Below are 17,640 nucleotides of genomic sequence, written 5' to 3' on the forward strand. Positions count from 1 at the left end.
TCTCCTGCTATGGCAGCACAGGCTGCGAGGCTGTGCAGCTGCTGTGAGGCCCCACATATAACCATCCCAAGGCCTGCTGGGGGCAGGAAGGGCCAGGAGGAACATGGGACCAGCCCACAGGGGCGGGGCTTAACGGGGGGGGGGGGGCTTCAGCCACCCATATCACAGGCCGGCCCTGCAGCTTATTTATGTGAGGAGAGGAGAGCACTGGGGCAGTGAGCAGTGTCAGTGCGGCCCTGTAATTTACTGAGGAAGACCGGGGGGCAGATGCCACCCTGCCCCCGGCCCAGCCAAGCCCGCCCAAGGAAACACGGGTGGTAATAAAACACATTTCACCTACTGTGCAAGGCAAGCACCACTAGCTCCCCTGCACTTGCACTTGTGTTAGTAAATGAACATACCTCCCAACCGTCCCGGATTTCGCGGGACAGTCCCGTTTTCGGGGTGCTGTCCCGCGGTCCCGGAACGGCCCCCCGTGTCCCGCAATATATGTGGCCCCAGCGAAAAAAACAATAAACCAGTAACTCACCTGTCCTCCGGTCCCAGCAGCTCCTCTCCCGGCAGAGCGCGCACTCCCGTCATCCTCCGGGGCGGGCAGCGGAGTACAGAGTCACTGACAGTACCGGAAGTAATTCATATAGAGGCTGCAGGTCACTTCCGGCACAGTCAGTGTCTCTGTACTCCGCTGCCCGCCCCGGAGGATGACGGGAGTGCGCGCTCTGCCGGGAGAGGAGCTGCTGGGACCGGAGGACAGGTGAGTTACTGTTTTTTTGTTTTTTCCGCTGGGGCCACACTAATGGGGGGTATTGGCTACTCTGTGGGGCGCTATCTGGGGGCATTGGCTACTATATGGGGGGATTGGATAATATGTGGGGCACTATATGGGTTATTGGCTACTATGTGGGGCATATATGGGGGCATTGGCTACTATGTGGGGCACTATATGGGGGATTGGCTACTATGTGGGGCACTATATGGGGGATTGGCTACTATGGGGCATATATGGGGGATTGGCTACTATGTGGGGCATATATGGGGGCATTGGCTACTATGTGGGGCATATATGCGGGATTGGCTACTATGTGGGGCATATATGGGGGATTGGCTACTATGTGGGGCATATATGGGGGCATTGGCTACTATGTGGGGCATATTTGGGGGCATTGGCTACTATGTGGGCACTCTATGGGGGTTTGGCTACTATGTGGGGCACTCTATGGCGGATTGGCTACTATGTAGGGCACTATATGGAGGGATTGGCTACTATGTGGGGCACTATATGGGGATTGGCTACTATGTGGGGCACTATATGGGGATTGGCTACTATGTGGGGCACTATATGGGGGGATTGGCTACTATGTGGGCATATATGGGGGATTGGCTACTATGTGGGGCACTATATGGGGGCATTGGCTACTATGTGGGGCACTATATGGGGGATTGGATAATATGTGGGGCACTATATGGGGGCATTAGCTACTATGTGGGGCACTATGTGGGGATTGGCTACAATGTGGGGCACTATGTGGGGATTGGCTACTATGTGGGCACTATATGGGGGGATTGGCTACTATGTGGGGAACTATATGGGGGGATTGGCTACTACGTGGGGTACTATATGGGGGCATTGGCTACTATGTGGGGCTCTATATGGGGGCATTGGCTACTATGTGGGGCACTATATGGGGACATTGGATACTATGTGGGGCACTATATGGGGGATTGGATTCTATGTGGGGGATTGGACACTATGTGGGGGATTGGACACTATGTGGGGCACTATGTGGGGGATTGGACACTATGTGGGGCACTATGTGGGGGATTGGATACTATGTGGGGCATATATGGGTGCATTGGATACTATGTGGGGCATATATGGGGGCATTGGATACTATGTGGGGCACTATAATGGGGGATTGGATACTATATAGGGCATTTTTGGGGGGATTGGATACTATATAAGGCACTATTCAGTCAGCAGCATGTGGTGACTGTAGGGGAGTGGCTATGGAGGGTTGCTATGGAGGGTTGCTATGGGGGCGTGGCTATGGAGGGTCACTATGGGGGTGTGGCTATGGAGGGTCGCTATGGGGGCGTGGCTATGGGGACCGCGGCACACATGTCCCTCTTTGCTCTTTGCAAAAGTTGGGAGGTATGAATGAATGTGCCCTGGCTGCAGTAGTCTAAGCACCTCCTGACTGCAGGCTTCCCTGTACACACCATACTCTGGACTATTGTACTGTATAAGTAAGAGTTATTAAGCCTTGCTTACACAGTAGTAATAGTGCAGTGAGTATGGGGAAACTTGCGCTCAGGTACACTCACTAAGGACTACACACACATAGAAGATCCTGTGTTCTTCCCCCACCCGTCCCAGCAGCACCCAGTATAAGCCTGGGGTTCCTATGAGAGGCCTGTACTGCTGCCTGATCAATGAGGATGAGGGGGAGGAGCCGCTGCTGTCCTCTCCTTGTATCACATTAATAATTTGTCTGTCTGCATGCATGTGTGTATCATGTATGGGTATAGAACTATAAGTGTTCATATGCATGTGATTCTGTGTCCCTTTGTTTGTATGTGCATTAATGTATATGTAATGAAAATGCAGTATACCAGTATGTGTGTATTTGTGTGTATACCACTGTGTGTGTCTGTGTGTATATATACACGTGTGTGTGTGTGTGTGTGTGTGTGTGTGTGTGTGTGCAAATATGCATGCATGCTTGTATGTGTAGGTATATACCTGTATGTGTGTATATACATGTGTACGTGTGTGTGTCTCTCCAGTGACTCATACATAGCTGGTGCAGCTGGCACAAGAGTCGGCTCAGCTGGGGCACAGAGAATATTGAGGAACTGGCACTGTAGTTTTGGTTTTTCTGAGCCATAGCCCAGGATCCAGCAGAAAGAAGTAAAAGTGTAGAAAAGCAAGAGACGTAGTTCCCAGCTCACCTAGCACGTGCAGGGCCAGTGGACATCTCAAACCTTGGAGATCATAGAATCAACAGGAGAGGTCAGTGATTCCAATAAAACTTCTCATTTATTTTCAGTGTATTAAAACGTAGGTAAATGGAAACATCACACAAATGTGATGCTTTTCTGGCCGACTGGTCAGATCCATGTGTGTTTAGTTTTTTGTATTTACCTTGGACAATTATAACCTACAGTTAGCTAATTTTCAATGTCCCAAGGACATGGCTGGGATGGCACTACCTGATCTATATTTATATTACTTGGCTAGCCAGCTTAAGTACGTGGGACCGTGAACAATGGCGGAAGACCCTATTAACTCTGAAAGACATTTACTAGGTTGTGTACCTTTATAATTTCTGTGGTCCGCCCTCAGTCACATTCCATATTGGTAATTCCCATATAAAGGGTACTGGGGTTACCCATATAAAGGGTCATACAACCAATATGGTCAGCTGTATGTAAACTCCCTAACTATGCAGATACACCTGAAGAGGCCCCCTATTTGGCATACGGCCGCTTTACACATCTAACATCCCTACCTGATTCCCAATACCGGTCACAGTATGGTATCTTTCTGACGTATCCTTGAATAGTAGAGTTTTGGTCAGATATTTTTATTCAAAACCTTATAGTTTGAGTTATTCTAACCATTACAGATATTTTTAAAATGACTGTAGTTTTGACCCCATTTACAAAAACATGGCTGCTTTCTCCCTAAAACAGCACCCTTCCTGTTCTTAGTTTGGGTGTGGTTTAGCAGCTCACTTACATTGAAGTGAATGGAGTTGATTAGTAATAATCAAGTGGAGGACAAACACAGACACAAGCGCAGTACAAGAAGCAAGAGACAAAAGCCAAGGCCAGGAATACAAGCCAGGGTTCGGTGTACTAAGGAGTCACAATAGGAGAAAACCTAGACATTCTAATGATGCAGTATGAACTAACAATCACTGGTGTGTTCCTGGTTGACCAGCTTCAGCATCACTGGGGCCGGCCAAGAAGGTACTCACCCGTCTGTTCATATGTCACTTGCCTGCGGCATCAGCAGAATGGGTTGGCACCAGGACACTGCTCTACCTCCATTGGTGCCATGGGGAAGATGCAGCCGGGGTTGGAATGTAACCAGGTAAGATCCTAACAACATAATTTTATCCTTGCTATATGGAAAATAATCTGATTTGGTGTAGCCTGAGCAAATAATGAGGGTTGTTTACCCCCCCAAAAATTCTTTCAAATCAACTGGTGCCAGAAAAGCTCGAGTTTTCCAGTACTTATCAGCTGCTGTATGTCCTACAGGAAGTGGTGTATTATTTCCCATGTGGAGAACAGGAGAGGTTTTCTATGGGGATTTGCTACTGCTCTGAACAGTTCCTGACACAGACAGGCAGCAGAGAGCACTGTGTCAGACTAGAAAGAATACACCACTTCCTGCAGGACATACAGTAGCTGATAAGTACTCGACATTTGTGATTTTTTTTAACCCTTTAAGGACATGGCCCATTTTCGTTTTTACGTTTTCGGTTTTTCCTCCTTGTGTTTAAAAGGTCATAGCACTTGCATTTTTCCACCTAGAAACCCCCATGACCCCTTATTTTTTGCGTCACTAATTGTACTTTGCAATTACAGGCTGAATTTTTGCATAAAGTACACTGCGAAACCAGAAAAAAATTCGAAGTGTGGTGAAATTGAAAAAAAAAACGCATTTCTTTTATTTGGGGGAAATGTGTTTTTACGCCATTCACCCTGGGGTAAAACTGACTTGTTATGCATGTTCCTCAAGTCGTTACGATTAAAACGATATATAACATGTATAACTTATATTGTATCTGATGGCCTGTAAAAATTCAAACCGTTGTTAACCAATATACGTTCCTTAAAATCGCTCCATTCCCAGGCTTATAGCGCTTTTATCCTTTGGTCTATGGGGCTGTGCGAGGTGTCATTTTTTTGCGCCATGATTTGATCTTTCTATCGGTACCTTGATTGCCCATATACGTCTTTTTGATCGCTTTTTATTACATTTTTTCTGGATTTGATGCGACCAAAAATGCGCAATTTTGCACTTTGGGATTTTTTTGCGCTGACGCCGTTTACCGTACGAGATCAGGAATGTGATTAATTAATAGTTCGGGCGATTACGCACGCGGCGATAGCAAACATGTTTATTTATTTATTTATTTGTTTACTTTTATTTAAAACCTGGGAAAAGGGGGGTGATTCAGACTTTTATTAGGGGAGGGGGCTTTTTACTATTAACAACACTTTTTTTTTTTTTTTTTTTACACATATACTAGAAGCCCCCCTGGGGGACTTCTAGTATATACACTGTGATCTCTCATTGAGATCTCTGCAGCATAGATATGCTGCAGAGATCCATGAGATCGGCACTCGTTTGCTTTCGGCTGCTGCAGCCGGAAGTAAACGAGTGCCGAGCCGAGGACGGCGCCATCTTGGACGCGTCCCCGGCCGGCATCAGTAACGGAGATCGCTCCTCCGGGACAAGGTCCCGGAGGAGCGATCTCCCCCACTAGACACCAGGGAAACGTTGCCTCCGGTAATCGGAGGCAGCTGTCAACTTTGACAGCTGCCTCCGATTAGCTAATTAGCGGGCACGGCGATCAGACCGTGCCCGCTAATAGCGGCGGTCCCGGGCTACACGCGGCACCCGGGATCGCGGCGGCCCCGCTTTGAAGTGCAAGTGAGGACATAGGACGTACCGGTACGTCCTATGTCCTTAAGAGGTTAAATAGAAGTAAATTACAAATCTCTGGCACTTTCTGGCTCCAATTGATTTAAAAGAAAAATAAATTGGGCGAACAACCCCTTTAAAGTAGATTTAAGACTCAAAATTCCCTAGGCGGCTTAGGCTATCATGCAACTACAGTGCAGTAACTGATAATAGCCGTGTCCTAATGGAACAGTGGTAAAAACCAGCCAACACTGCGGAAAATAAGTAAGCAGGTAACAATTACCCTTGGGTAATGGCTTAAATATAATTTTTTTAGACCTCAATTGGAATTGTGCTGTAATTTAATGATCATTTTATGATCATTTGTAGCATGGTACAATATTGGATCTCAGTGCTTACCTAAGCTGCATTTCCACACTTAGGTCATTACTTTAATTACCTCATCTTCTACATCAGGTTTATGTTGTCACATTAGTTTACTCCAGACACACCGTTTCCTTTTCCAATCAAAAAAACCACTGTCAGGCTAATTGATTTCCAAGAAAACTGGTATTAGTTTGTTAACGTGATTGTGAGGCTGGCATCTTACATGCAGTTTTGAATCAATTTTTGCTCCATTTGTTTAAGCCAAAAACACAGAACTGGATACAAAAAGTAACCATGTACAGTAAGTCTCCGCCGGTCTCCCTTTCTGATCCAATCCTGGCCTAATAATGAAAAACAAAATAACTTTATCAGAACTGCCCTTCTATATCCAACTGCGGGTTCACACATACCGTCTTCTGCAGCGGATTTCACGCTGCAAGCTTGCAGCGAAATCTGCTGCAGAAACCTTCTCAGTCACTTCAATAAGATGACATACTCGCAGCAGGATTGTTATCCCGCTGCGTGTATTGAAAAGTCAGCCCCTAACACACCCGGGTACATACATTACAGGGTCCCCGCTTCGGGAGCTCCCGGCACTCGGCAAATCAATGCACTGCCCCGCCGCAGCACACTGATTGGAGACCCGGTAATATATGTACCCAAGCAGCGGCGAGTTAAGAGGGCTGACTTTTCAATACTATGTATCTCATTGAAGTGACTGGGAAGGTGTTAGCAGCAGATTTTGCTGTAAACTCACAGCATGAAATCCGCTGCAGATACAGTACGTGTGAATCCACCATCATATGCTGCAACGTGTGTGTTAATGTAGCATTTTTCCATTCTTCTTTATAAGCCACAGCCATTTTGTTCCATTGATTTTAATAAAGTTTGAAGTTACAGAAACACTGATACAAAAGAAAAAAAAAATAACTAGAAAACAGTTATTATTGACACAATGCCCCGGTTCTTGCACATCAATGCTGCCATCCAGACAAAGAACTGCTCATCACGTGGGCTTTTGCTGACCAATAAAGTTCAGTGAAGAATAAAATGGAGGAATAATTAGGTGATGCCAATGTAAATGCAGTGTTATTAGCAGAAGGCGGAGGAATCCATAGTGAATATCTGTATACAAAATACGGGGGAGGGGCCTCTAAGTCAGGGTTTCTCCTTTAATGATCGCTCTTCTATGTACTTAATACGTCTCTGCAATGCCGTCAGCTTCTCGTTTAATGAAGCCAGGTGTGAGCGGCAGGACACGTCAAAGGAGTTGAGGAAATCAGCAATCTTCTTGATGCTGCTGGTAATCACCTCAATGTACTCTTGGTTGGCCCACTTCTGATGGATCTCCCTCTGCACAGGTCCTTCTGGTTGGACATGTCCCCTTTTCCTCCGTGAACTCCAGGAGTGGATTTAAAAGGATTTTTTTTTTTTTTGTGCATAGACTTTACAAATGCTCCAATATCTGGAAACTGCTATTACACACTTGTTATTGCATCTCTGGATGTTTTATTAATTGTTTTATTAATCCCTTTTAGATGGTCCACCTAGTTTTGGTGGACACTCATGCTTAGTATCTCACTGCCATCACGTAGATCCTCTTGTGTAAGAGTAAAGGGATTGCTGTTGGTTTACAAGCCAACCAATAAGAATCCGAGCACTAGAAGCTACCTCTGCCCACAAGAACTGAACACATCAGAAAAGAAAATTGTTAAGAATAGCAGGAATGTAACAGCAACATATAAACATATAGACACAGGAGCATTTTTAAAATCCAAACTGAGAAGTTTAACATTTTTAGCCACCAAGCTTGCAGCTGTGTTCTAGAAAGTTTTTTTTAGAGAATTCAGTTACGTGGCTATCTAACAGAAAAGTCAGCACTATGAAATAAAATGAAAAAATTTAAAAAAGGTATAAATTTGTATCATGATTTACTCCTCATGTAATCATAATAAATCAGGAGCGTGAGGAGGCCACACCTCCTCCCCACTTCCCGCCCCTAAGGCAGGAGGGGGATACGGCTGGTGTATGCCTTGGAGAAGGGGTCAGGGGAGCAAATTGATAAATGTCCCCCTTAGGCTGGTTTCACACGCTGTAACTGTGCGGCTGTATTTTTTATGCGGCTGTAAATGTGCGGGTGAAACTCCGGCCGTGGGAAAAAATAGACATGCGGCTCAAAACATACGGTCATTTACTTGGAAATCTGGTTCAACTAAAAATAACAAATAAAATGTTAAGAAAGTGATGCAAACACCTCTGGATGCATCTGGGAAAGCAGGGAACACAGTTTACATGAATCGCTATTACCGGGGTTTGCGATCCTCTGCACTATAGCCGATGTCTCTCATGGTTAATATATTGAATTAATAAAACACATTTTCTGTCTAATAAAGTCCCTTTTATTGTTCAATAATTAAATGTAAACGATTCCATCATTTTGCAATTAAATATACTGTTAAAATAAATATATATATAAATAAATGTATATTTATATATATATTTATTTTTTGACAGTATATTTAATTGCACAATGATGGATTCGTTAGAATTAAATTATTGAACAAAGAAACTGTATTTATTTAAACGAAAATGTGTTTTATTCATGAAATATTAATTAGTACAGAAAGCTCTATTAGCCGGTAATTCATATGCCGGCAATAGAGCATTCTGTACTAATCATCACTTTACTTTAATGAAAACATCAAATGTTTCTTCTAATTATGTTATCACAATAACATTATTAGAAGAAACATTTAGAATTATATGTGCGCTCAGCTGATTGGCTGTTCGGCTGAGCGCACATATAATGAGCCGGTCCGCAGCACAGTGACTTCATTGTGCTGCGCACCAGCGAAGAGGACACATCGGGGTGAGTATAGAGCTCTCCACACCCCCTCCCCGGCACTGCACCCCTCCCAGCAAGGAAGGGGGGGTCAGTTAACCCCTTCCTTGCTGGGATGGGTGCAGTCTGACATCAGTCTGGCCCCCAGGGGGTTAAGGGGGATGCAATACATCCTCCCTTAACCCCTTGGGGGCCAGACTGTAAGCAGCGATCTGTAAAGATGCTGCATACTGTAAGGTGCACAACACCGCTCACAATGATGGGTGTTGTGCTCCTGTTTGTGTGTTTTTTGTGTGTTTCTCCCTTTTTGTTTTTCAGATATCGGTATCCTGTGGATTACGTCGGATTCCGTGGACTACGTCGATGACCAGCGGTTGTTCTTTGAATTTTTTAAATAAAATGGTCAATGAGGGGTGTGGGGGTGTTTTTATTTGAATAAAAAAATTTGTAAACTTGTGTCTTGTCTTTATTTCTTTACTTTTTAGACTTAGTAGTGGAAGCCGTCTAATAGACGGAATCCATTACTAAGTTGGGGCCTAGTGTTAGCCGGTATAAAATGGCTAACACTAACCCCCTATTATTACCCCAGTACCCAATGCCACCAGGGGTACTGGGAAGAGCCGGGTGCCAGTGGTCCCGGAGCGTCAATATTGGCGCTCCTGGACCGGGCGGCAGCAGGCTGGTAAGATTTAGGCTGGGGAGGGCCTAAACCAATGGCTCTTCCCACCCTGGTGTTACCAGGCTGCTGTCGTTTGGTTTTTAACCCGGCTGGTTATAAAAATAGGGGGGACCCTATGCGAATTTTTTTTTAAATAAATAAATAATTAAAAAAAAACGCATAGGGTCCCCCCTATTTTTATAACCAGCCGGGTTAAAAACCAAGCGACAGCAGCCTGGTAACACCAGGGTGGGAAGAGCCATTGGTTTAGGCCCTCCCCAGCCTAAATCTTACCAGCCTGCTGCCGCCCGGTCCAGGAGCGCCAATTTTGACGCTCCGGGACCACTGGCACCCGGCTCTTCCCAGTACCCCTGGTGGCATTGGGTACTGGGGTAATAATAGGGGGTTAGTGTTAGCCATTTTATACCGGCTAACACTAGGCCCCAACTTAGTAATGGATTCCATCTATTAGACGGCTTCCACTACTAAGTCTAAAAAGTAAAGAAATAAAGACAAGACACAAGTTTACAAATTTTTTTATTCAAATAAAAACACCCCCACACCCCTCATTGACCATTTTATTTAAAAAATTCAAAGAACAACCGCTGGTCATCGACGTAGTCCACGGAATCCGACGTAATCCACAGGATACCGATATCTGAAAAACAAAAAGGGAGAAACACACAAAAAACACACAAACAGGAGCACAACACCCATCATTGTGAGCGGTGTTGTGCACCTTACAGTATGCAGCATCTTTACAGATCGCTGCTTACAGTCTGGCCCCCAAGGGGTTAAGGGAGGATGTATTGCATCCCCCTTAACCCCCTGGGGGCCAGACTGATGTCAGACTGCACCCATCCCAGCAAGGAAGGGGTTAACTGACCCCCCCTTCCTTGCTGGGAGGGGTGCAGTGCCGGGGAGGGGGTGGGGAGAGCTCTATACTCACCCCGATGTGTCCTCTTCGCTGGTCCGCAGCACAATGAAGTCACTGTACTGCGGACCGGCTCATTATATGTGCGCTCAGCCGAACAGCCAATCAGCTGAGCGCACATATAATTCTAAATGTTTCTTCTAATAATGTTATTGTCATAACATAATTAGAAGAAACATTTGATGTTTTCATTAAAGTAAAGTGATGATTAGTACAGAATGCTCTATTGCCGGCATATGAATTACCGGCTTATAGAGCTTCCTGTACTAATTAATATTTAATGAATAAAACACATTTTCTTGGAAATAAATTCAGTTTCGTTTGTCAATAATTTAATTCTAACGAATCCATCATTGTGCAATTAAATATACTGTCAAAAAATAAATATATAGATAAATATACATTTATTTATATATCTATTTTTTTTAACAGTATATTTAATTGCAAAATGATGGATTCGTTAGAAATAAATTATTGATCAACGAAAGTGTCTTGATTACAAATAAAATGTCTTTGATTAATTTAATATAGTAACTATTAGAGGCATCGGCATTCGGCATCATTGCCGGCTATTTTTGAAGTACTCCGTACGGACCGCCTGTCAATCCTCGGCCGCATGTCCAGCCGCAAATAATGGTCTTGTTCATTTTTTACGGGTCCGTTTACGATAGGGCCGTAGATTCATACATAGTGTGCACTGTGCAGCCGCATATCCTATACTTCCCAGCATACACACGAACCACCAAAAATACCGCCGCACAATTACAGCCGCAAATACAGCCGCACTCTTACAACGTGTGAATCGAGGGTTAGGCTGCATTTACACTCAGATAATTAACCAATTTATCTGACAGATTTTCGATGCCAAAACCAGAAACAGACAATAAGCAGTGAATATTTTGAGCAGAACTGAATAGCTATTGTGTGCTTTAGTCCTAATGTACATGGTACAGTGGTGTTCATCACACATTGATCAGCTGTTCAGCTGTTCAAATATTGGCGCAATAATGTAATAGATACACCAGGGATATATCATAGACTGGATATATTACCCACCAGATACTATATGAATAATTTATATGGCTATGTTCACACAACGTCAAAAATAGAGAAAAGGCGGCCGATTTTGATATTTAAAATTACATCCATTTTTGCTGCGATTTAGCTGACAGCAATGGCAATGCATTGAAGTCAATGGAAAGGCGAATGTCCAATGCACACAATGTATTGAATAATGGACGTTTTTGCCGCCGGCGTCAAAATAATTAACATGATCATTATTTTCAGACGTCTTTTGCAAACAGCGGATGTATTTTATTAGTTGTTCACACACAGTTTTTCTTTTGTCACCATTCTTTCTCCATTTTTACTATTAAATTCAATGGACTTTTCAATTAAGCCGCACCCAAAGGCCAATTAGTAACCCAAACTAGAATAGTGTACAAACACCAGTCATAGCATTAAGGGGAGGCCAGGCTGCTAAATGATGTCCGTTATTTTAGACTCAAAATGACGGACGTAATTTTAAACAGTGCTGAATAAACGTTGTGTGAACATAGCCTATGTTTGGAGCCAGCAGTTTACTTGATTGTGATTCATACACTGTGATTAATTTATTTAGTGTATGTATGGCTAAATTGTTTTTCATAAATCATTTGTTATTAAAGGGGTACTCCAGAGCAAATAATGAATGTACCGGCACGTCCTGCGGGGGGCGGGGAGGTTCAGAGAGGGGACGTGCCACGGGGCCGCAGCTATTAGCGGGTGCTGCCGATCGGCCACACCAACTAATTAGGACAGTTAGATGCAGCTGTCAAACATGACAGCTGCCTCTAACTGTCTTGTGTGCCCCTCTCCCTGGTGTCTAGTGGGGGATCCGGTGTACTGATCCGGCCGAGGCTCTGCGTCAGAATGACGCTGATCCCGGAGCACCGATCTGATGGTCAGTGCTGTGTATATAGAAGTCCCCCAAGGGGCTTCTAATTATTGTTAGTAAAAACTATTTTTAAAAAAGTGTTTTTAATAATAAAAAATCCCCTCCCCTAATAAAAGTTTAAATCACCCCCTTTTCCCATTTTATAAATAAAATAAATAAATAAATAAACAAACATATTTGACATCGCTGCGTGCTTAATTGCCTAAAATATAAATTTATCACATTCCTGATCTCGCACAGTACACGGTGTAAGCGTAAAAAAAAAAATCCAAAGTGCTAAATTGCGCATTTTTGGTTGCATCAAATTCTGAAAAATTGTGATAAAAAGCGATCAAAAAGTCGCATATATGCAAGTAAGGTACTGATAGAAAGTACATATCATGGCGCAAAAAATAACACCTCACACAGCCCCATAGACCAAAGGATAACAGCGCTATAAGCCTGGGAATGGAGCGATTTTATAGAACATTTAGTTTTTTTGAAAGGTTTTGATTTCTTATAAGCCATCAAATAATATAACAGTTATACATGTCACATATCGTTGTAATCGTAACAACCTGAGGAACATGCGTAACAAGTCAGTTTTACCATACTGTATGGCGCAAAAAACCACCCCACATAAAAAATATTGCAATTTATTTCCAATTTCACTGGGTTCACACTATGTATATTTGAGGCTGTATTTGGTCCTCATGTCAGGTCCTCATAGCAACCAAAACCAGGAGTGGATTGAAAACACAGAAAGGATCTGTTCACACAATGTTGAAATTGAGTGGATGGCCGCCATATAACGGTAAATAACTTCCATTATTTTAATACAACAGCCGTTGTTTTAAAATAACAGCAAATATTTGCCATTAAATGACGGCCATTCACTCAATTACAACATTATGTGAACAGAGCCTTTCTGTGTTTTCAATCCACTCCTTGTTTTGTTTGCTATACAGCCTCAAATATACGTAGTGTGAACATAGCCTCCCTGTGCATATAATATATTTTATGCAAAAATTAAGTCTGCCATTGCAAAGTACAATTAGTTGCACAAAAAAATAAGGGCTCATGTGGGTCTGTAGGTGAGAAAATGCAAGTGCTATGGCCTTTTAAAAAAAAACAAAAATTAGCCCGGTCCTGAAGGGGTAAGATCTCTTAAGCCCATCTTTCATACAAGGTGAATCTTTGAAAGACTGTTTACACAAAGCAATCTGCGAATTTTTAGCGAACAATGAACAACGATTTGAGAACATGTTGAAAGATCAAAATGAACGATTTCTCGCTCGTCGCTTGATCGTTTGCTGTTTTTACATTTAACAATTATCGCTCAAATGCGAACGTTATTGTGAAAATTCAAACAATAATCGTTCCGTGCAAAAGCAGCAGTACACTGCTTGACACAGATTTTGTCCCTAACGATAAAAATTACACAATTATCCATTCTCTGTAGTTTGGGAAACTTGCAAAATCAACAGCATATCAAATACTTATTTTTCGCATTATATATTATTTCAATATAGACTATACAATTTTTATTGAATTTTTTTTTTAACCCGTGCACTTGTTTTTCCACTTCTCAGCCTCTGTATCTTGTTAGATAAGAGGAGTAGGCTGCTGCTGGCACTGGTCACTGCTTTGGACAAGAGTTATTGTAACATGGCGGGAGGACCACACCAATGGATGTGTTTTCCCACCTCTAAGCTCTACCATATTCAAGGAGCTACCTGAGAAACTGTGAGCACAGCCATTTACAGCCAGGGAGAAAGACACAAGACTAATAATAAGGCCTCTGTCTAAGCTAGGAGGGGCATTGTAATACTCAGTATTTCAGTGTGAATGTGTTAATTTATGGGCTATTCTGGGACTTGTAGTGCCTCTATGTTTTTCTGTGCATCATCCCTGCTTCCAACATTCACTTAAAGTTTAACCTTGCACTGCCCATTGTCTTTTGATGGCAAGCTGTAGGGTTCCCCAGTATGCAGCCATTGCAGCTCACAGTCTATTCCTACACTAATGGTGCATTTACACAGAGAGATTTATCTGACAGATTTTCGAAGCCAAAGCCAGGAACAAACTATAAACAGAGAACAGGCCATAAAGTAAAGACTGTAATTTCTCCTCTTTTCAAATCCATTCCTGGCTTTGGCTTCCAAAATCAGAGTTAGATAAATCTGTCTGTGTAAACGCACCCTAAGAAGTGGAACTATTACTTACAGATCCAGATCTTAAAAGTAGCCTCCGCAGCACTCTTGGGATCAGAGGAAGCTCTTATCCACTTAATCCTTTGATTTTCATGCTCTACAAACCCCTCTGCAGTCCATTCACTTCCCCTGCTCTTAGAGCACACCAAGGGGGAGATTTATCAAACACGGTGTAAAGTAGAACTGGCTAAGTTGCCCCTAGCAACCAATCAGATTCCACCTTTCAATTTCCAAACACTATGTGGGAAATGAAAGGTGGGACCTGATTGGTTGCTAGGAGTAACTAAGGCAATTCTACTTTACACCAGTTTGAGAAATCTCCCCCCAAGTGTTGTCCAAACAGCCGAACGTGTCAGTTTTACCGTTTTAGCTGTTGAATTGAATTGCAGGCAAACACTGAAACATTTACATTGGGATTAAGGACTTTTCAGGCCAAGTCTAATGTATCCACCCTTTGACCTATGTCATTATCACAACATAATCAATATCACTATGTATATGTATATACTGATTATACCCTGTATATACCTATACACATTATATTCTAATTACACACACATGTCATGACATCACACTTGCAGTGATGTGACAATAGCCGTGATGTCACAATGTGGAGTCAAGGTAAAATGTTCCGAGATCTGCTTCTGGCCTCATCCTCTGAAGATTGTTGGAGTGAGTGGAGTGAGGATATTGCTGTTCCTTTTTGGATATGTGAAAATGCCTAAAAGGAAGCTGAAATTTAATAATGAGTCTGACACAGACAACAGCGGCACCGGTGACCAGGTAAGTGATGGCTTCAGGGGCAGATTAACTTTAGCATAGGCCCCGGGCTGTTCACCAATCCTGGCCCCCCCTAACCCACTGTTACTATAGCAGCATTAGCGTGGTGTTCAAAGTACAGGACAGATAATGTCATGATGCCCTGATTTGTCGAAATCTAAGTAAAAAAGCAGCGATGGTTTGGAAATCATGGCAGAATTGTAGCCAGGAGACAGTACACCACTGAAAGTATAAGCCTGTTTGGGTAGCCATGGGCCCCCCAGGAGCTCTGGGCCCCAGGCTACTGCCCAAAACGGACCTATTGTGATCTGCTACTGGGTGGCTTTTATGTATGGCACATATCTTCTTCTCAGGAAAATCAGAACAATATTCTAGTGGGGTAATATCACCAAAGGAACCGATTGACTGTAGAAGCCTCCCTTAACCTCTATAAAAATGTCTCATGTAACGTTTTAGTTCCAAGGTGTCACAGCCCCCCATATATCTGTGCCCATACTGTAACATATTTACTAGTAGTGCTCATATATCTGTACCAGCTGTATCCTATTCTCCATGCAGTAGTCAATAGAAATGGCCTATAAATCAGTGTATAATCTTCATAGTTACAGGTCAAGAGAAAGTGCCCTAAAGTTGTAGAGTCCAATGCAGTGGACAAAGGATGCGATGAGATTGTACATCAGGTGGGTGGTCACTACTCTACACTTCTTATAGTTACAGTATACTCTCTCTTTTGCTACATTTTAAATGTTTGGGTCTTATATTTCTTTATTCCAGTCTTATCCATTTATACCGAGGTCTCCATGCAGCGGTGAAGAGTCTAGTGTCAAGGATCTTCCATGCAGAATTGTGCAGGAGACAAGGTAGAGTATTTTGTTACCAGAAGTAAACAGATAAATGCAAACCGTGTTCAATCTGTTTATAGTCACTCGAGAGATGTGTGTCTGTTTCCTTGTTATGTCCGTTCTTAAACTATATATGAAAGTGATATGTGAAGTTTTATTTTTGTTACCAGGAGACAGGGGCGTCCCATTAAGAATTGCTTCTTGATGGACTTAACGTCAGAGGCCAAATATGTGGACAATTTCAAGCAGTCCAAGCAGGAGCTGACAAGACGCCTCTACAGGTTTTACAATCAGACCGTCTTTGAGAATCAGGTATACAATCATAAAACATCCGTATCTCAATTATTTAAAGGCTTATCTTTGTCACAGTTTTATATATTCCTATCTTTATTCTGTAGCTTCCTGCTGAAATGAGCATAAGTTGGAATAAAAGACTTACAAAAACCACTGGCCGCACTGGATTCCGAGAAAACAATGGGGATCGATATGCAGTCATCCAACTATCTGACAAAATCTGTGATTGTGCAGGTATAATTCACATTGAGTACAATTCATAGATTTGCTGCTTTGAAGTCTGCTGTGTGAATTTATCTGACTGTTCTTATATAATCTTCTGTCTTCAGAACGCCTGAGAGACACCATAATCCATGAAATGTGCCATGCTGCCTGTTGGATTCTAGATGGGCAAGCGGATGACCTACATGGCTGGTTATGGAAGTCATATTGTGAAGATGCTGAACTAATTCACCCTGACCTGCCACCAATTACTGAACAGAATACTTATGAAATCCATTATTCTGTGGTTTATGAATGCTCAGGGTGCAAAAAGAGGTAAGTTGCAGATAGTTATAAAAGTCTAGCAGTGTGTCACATGCATAATCCAGGGAAAATCCATCTCTGAGCATGCATGATGTGCTAGTCACCCCACTGCTGGCTTCACTGCTGTCTGGTGACTAGTCAAATATTTAAGGGGTTCTATCAATTAATTTGGGTGTTTGTGGTTCTATATCTCTCTTTGATATATGCTTTTTTTCCACCCTAGACTTGGACGTTGGAGAGAATCTGTTGATATTGAGAAATCTATGTGTGGCATCTGCCACAACAAGATGGTTCTACTCAAAAGCACTTGAGATCACCAGTAACCATTATCTGTCTGTTGTGGTAACATGTCCGTAATTAAAACATCTTTTAAAACCAAATATTTTGTTGTTAAAGTTTATGGTGTCAGAAACAGAGTTCAGTATTAAAGGCCCATACAACTAAACGCTAAGCTGGAACACTGGTTCTGCAGCATCTGCGCCGCAAAATTTTCCCCAAAAAAATATAATGCAGACAACACTGTTCTGAAACTTTAGAGTTAAATACACACCAGTATGACGTTTTAGGATACAATGTTGCCTTTTTCAAGCAGTGATACAATATAGTGTT

The 17,640-nt window shown here is 42.8% G+C and overlaps 1 protein-coding gene and 1 long non-coding RNA gene across 2 annotated transcripts in view; one reads left to right on the forward strand and one right to left on the reverse strand.

Moving 5' to 3' along the window:
* LOC138784487 (uncharacterized) overlaps positions 1-14,747 on the reverse strand; it is a 93,334-nt gene extending 78,587 nt beyond the window's left edge. The window contains exon 1 of the long non-coding RNA XR_011361858.1: positions 14,604-14,747. This is a non-coding gene — a long non-coding RNA (uncharacterized lncRNA). The remainder of the gene's footprint in view (positions 1-14,603) is intronic.
* Positions 14,748-15,063: 316 nt separating this feature from the next.
* LOC138784488 (germ cell nuclear acidic protein-like) lies at positions 15,064-17,383 on the forward strand. Its single transcript, XM_069960068.1, has 7 exons — positions 15,064-15,373; positions 15,973-16,050; positions 16,145-16,230; positions 16,383-16,524; positions 16,611-16,740; positions 16,836-17,043; positions 17,255-17,383. The coding sequence occupies exons 1-7, from the start codon at positions 15,191-15,193 to the stop codon at positions 17,340-17,342; spliced, it is 915 nt and encodes a 304-aa protein (XP_069816169.1). The 5' UTR covers positions 15,064-15,190; the 3' UTR covers positions 17,343-17,383.
* The last annotated feature ends 257 nt before the right edge of the window (positions 17,384-17,640 follow it).

The sequence above is a fragment of the Dendropsophus ebraccatus genome, chromosome 2 (genome assembly GCF_027789765.1).
Source record: "Dendropsophus ebraccatus isolate aDenEbr1 chromosome 2, aDenEbr1.pat, whole genome shotgun sequence".
NCBI classification, from domain to species: Eukaryota; Metazoa; Chordata; class Amphibia; order Anura; family Hylidae; genus Dendropsophus; species Dendropsophus ebraccatus.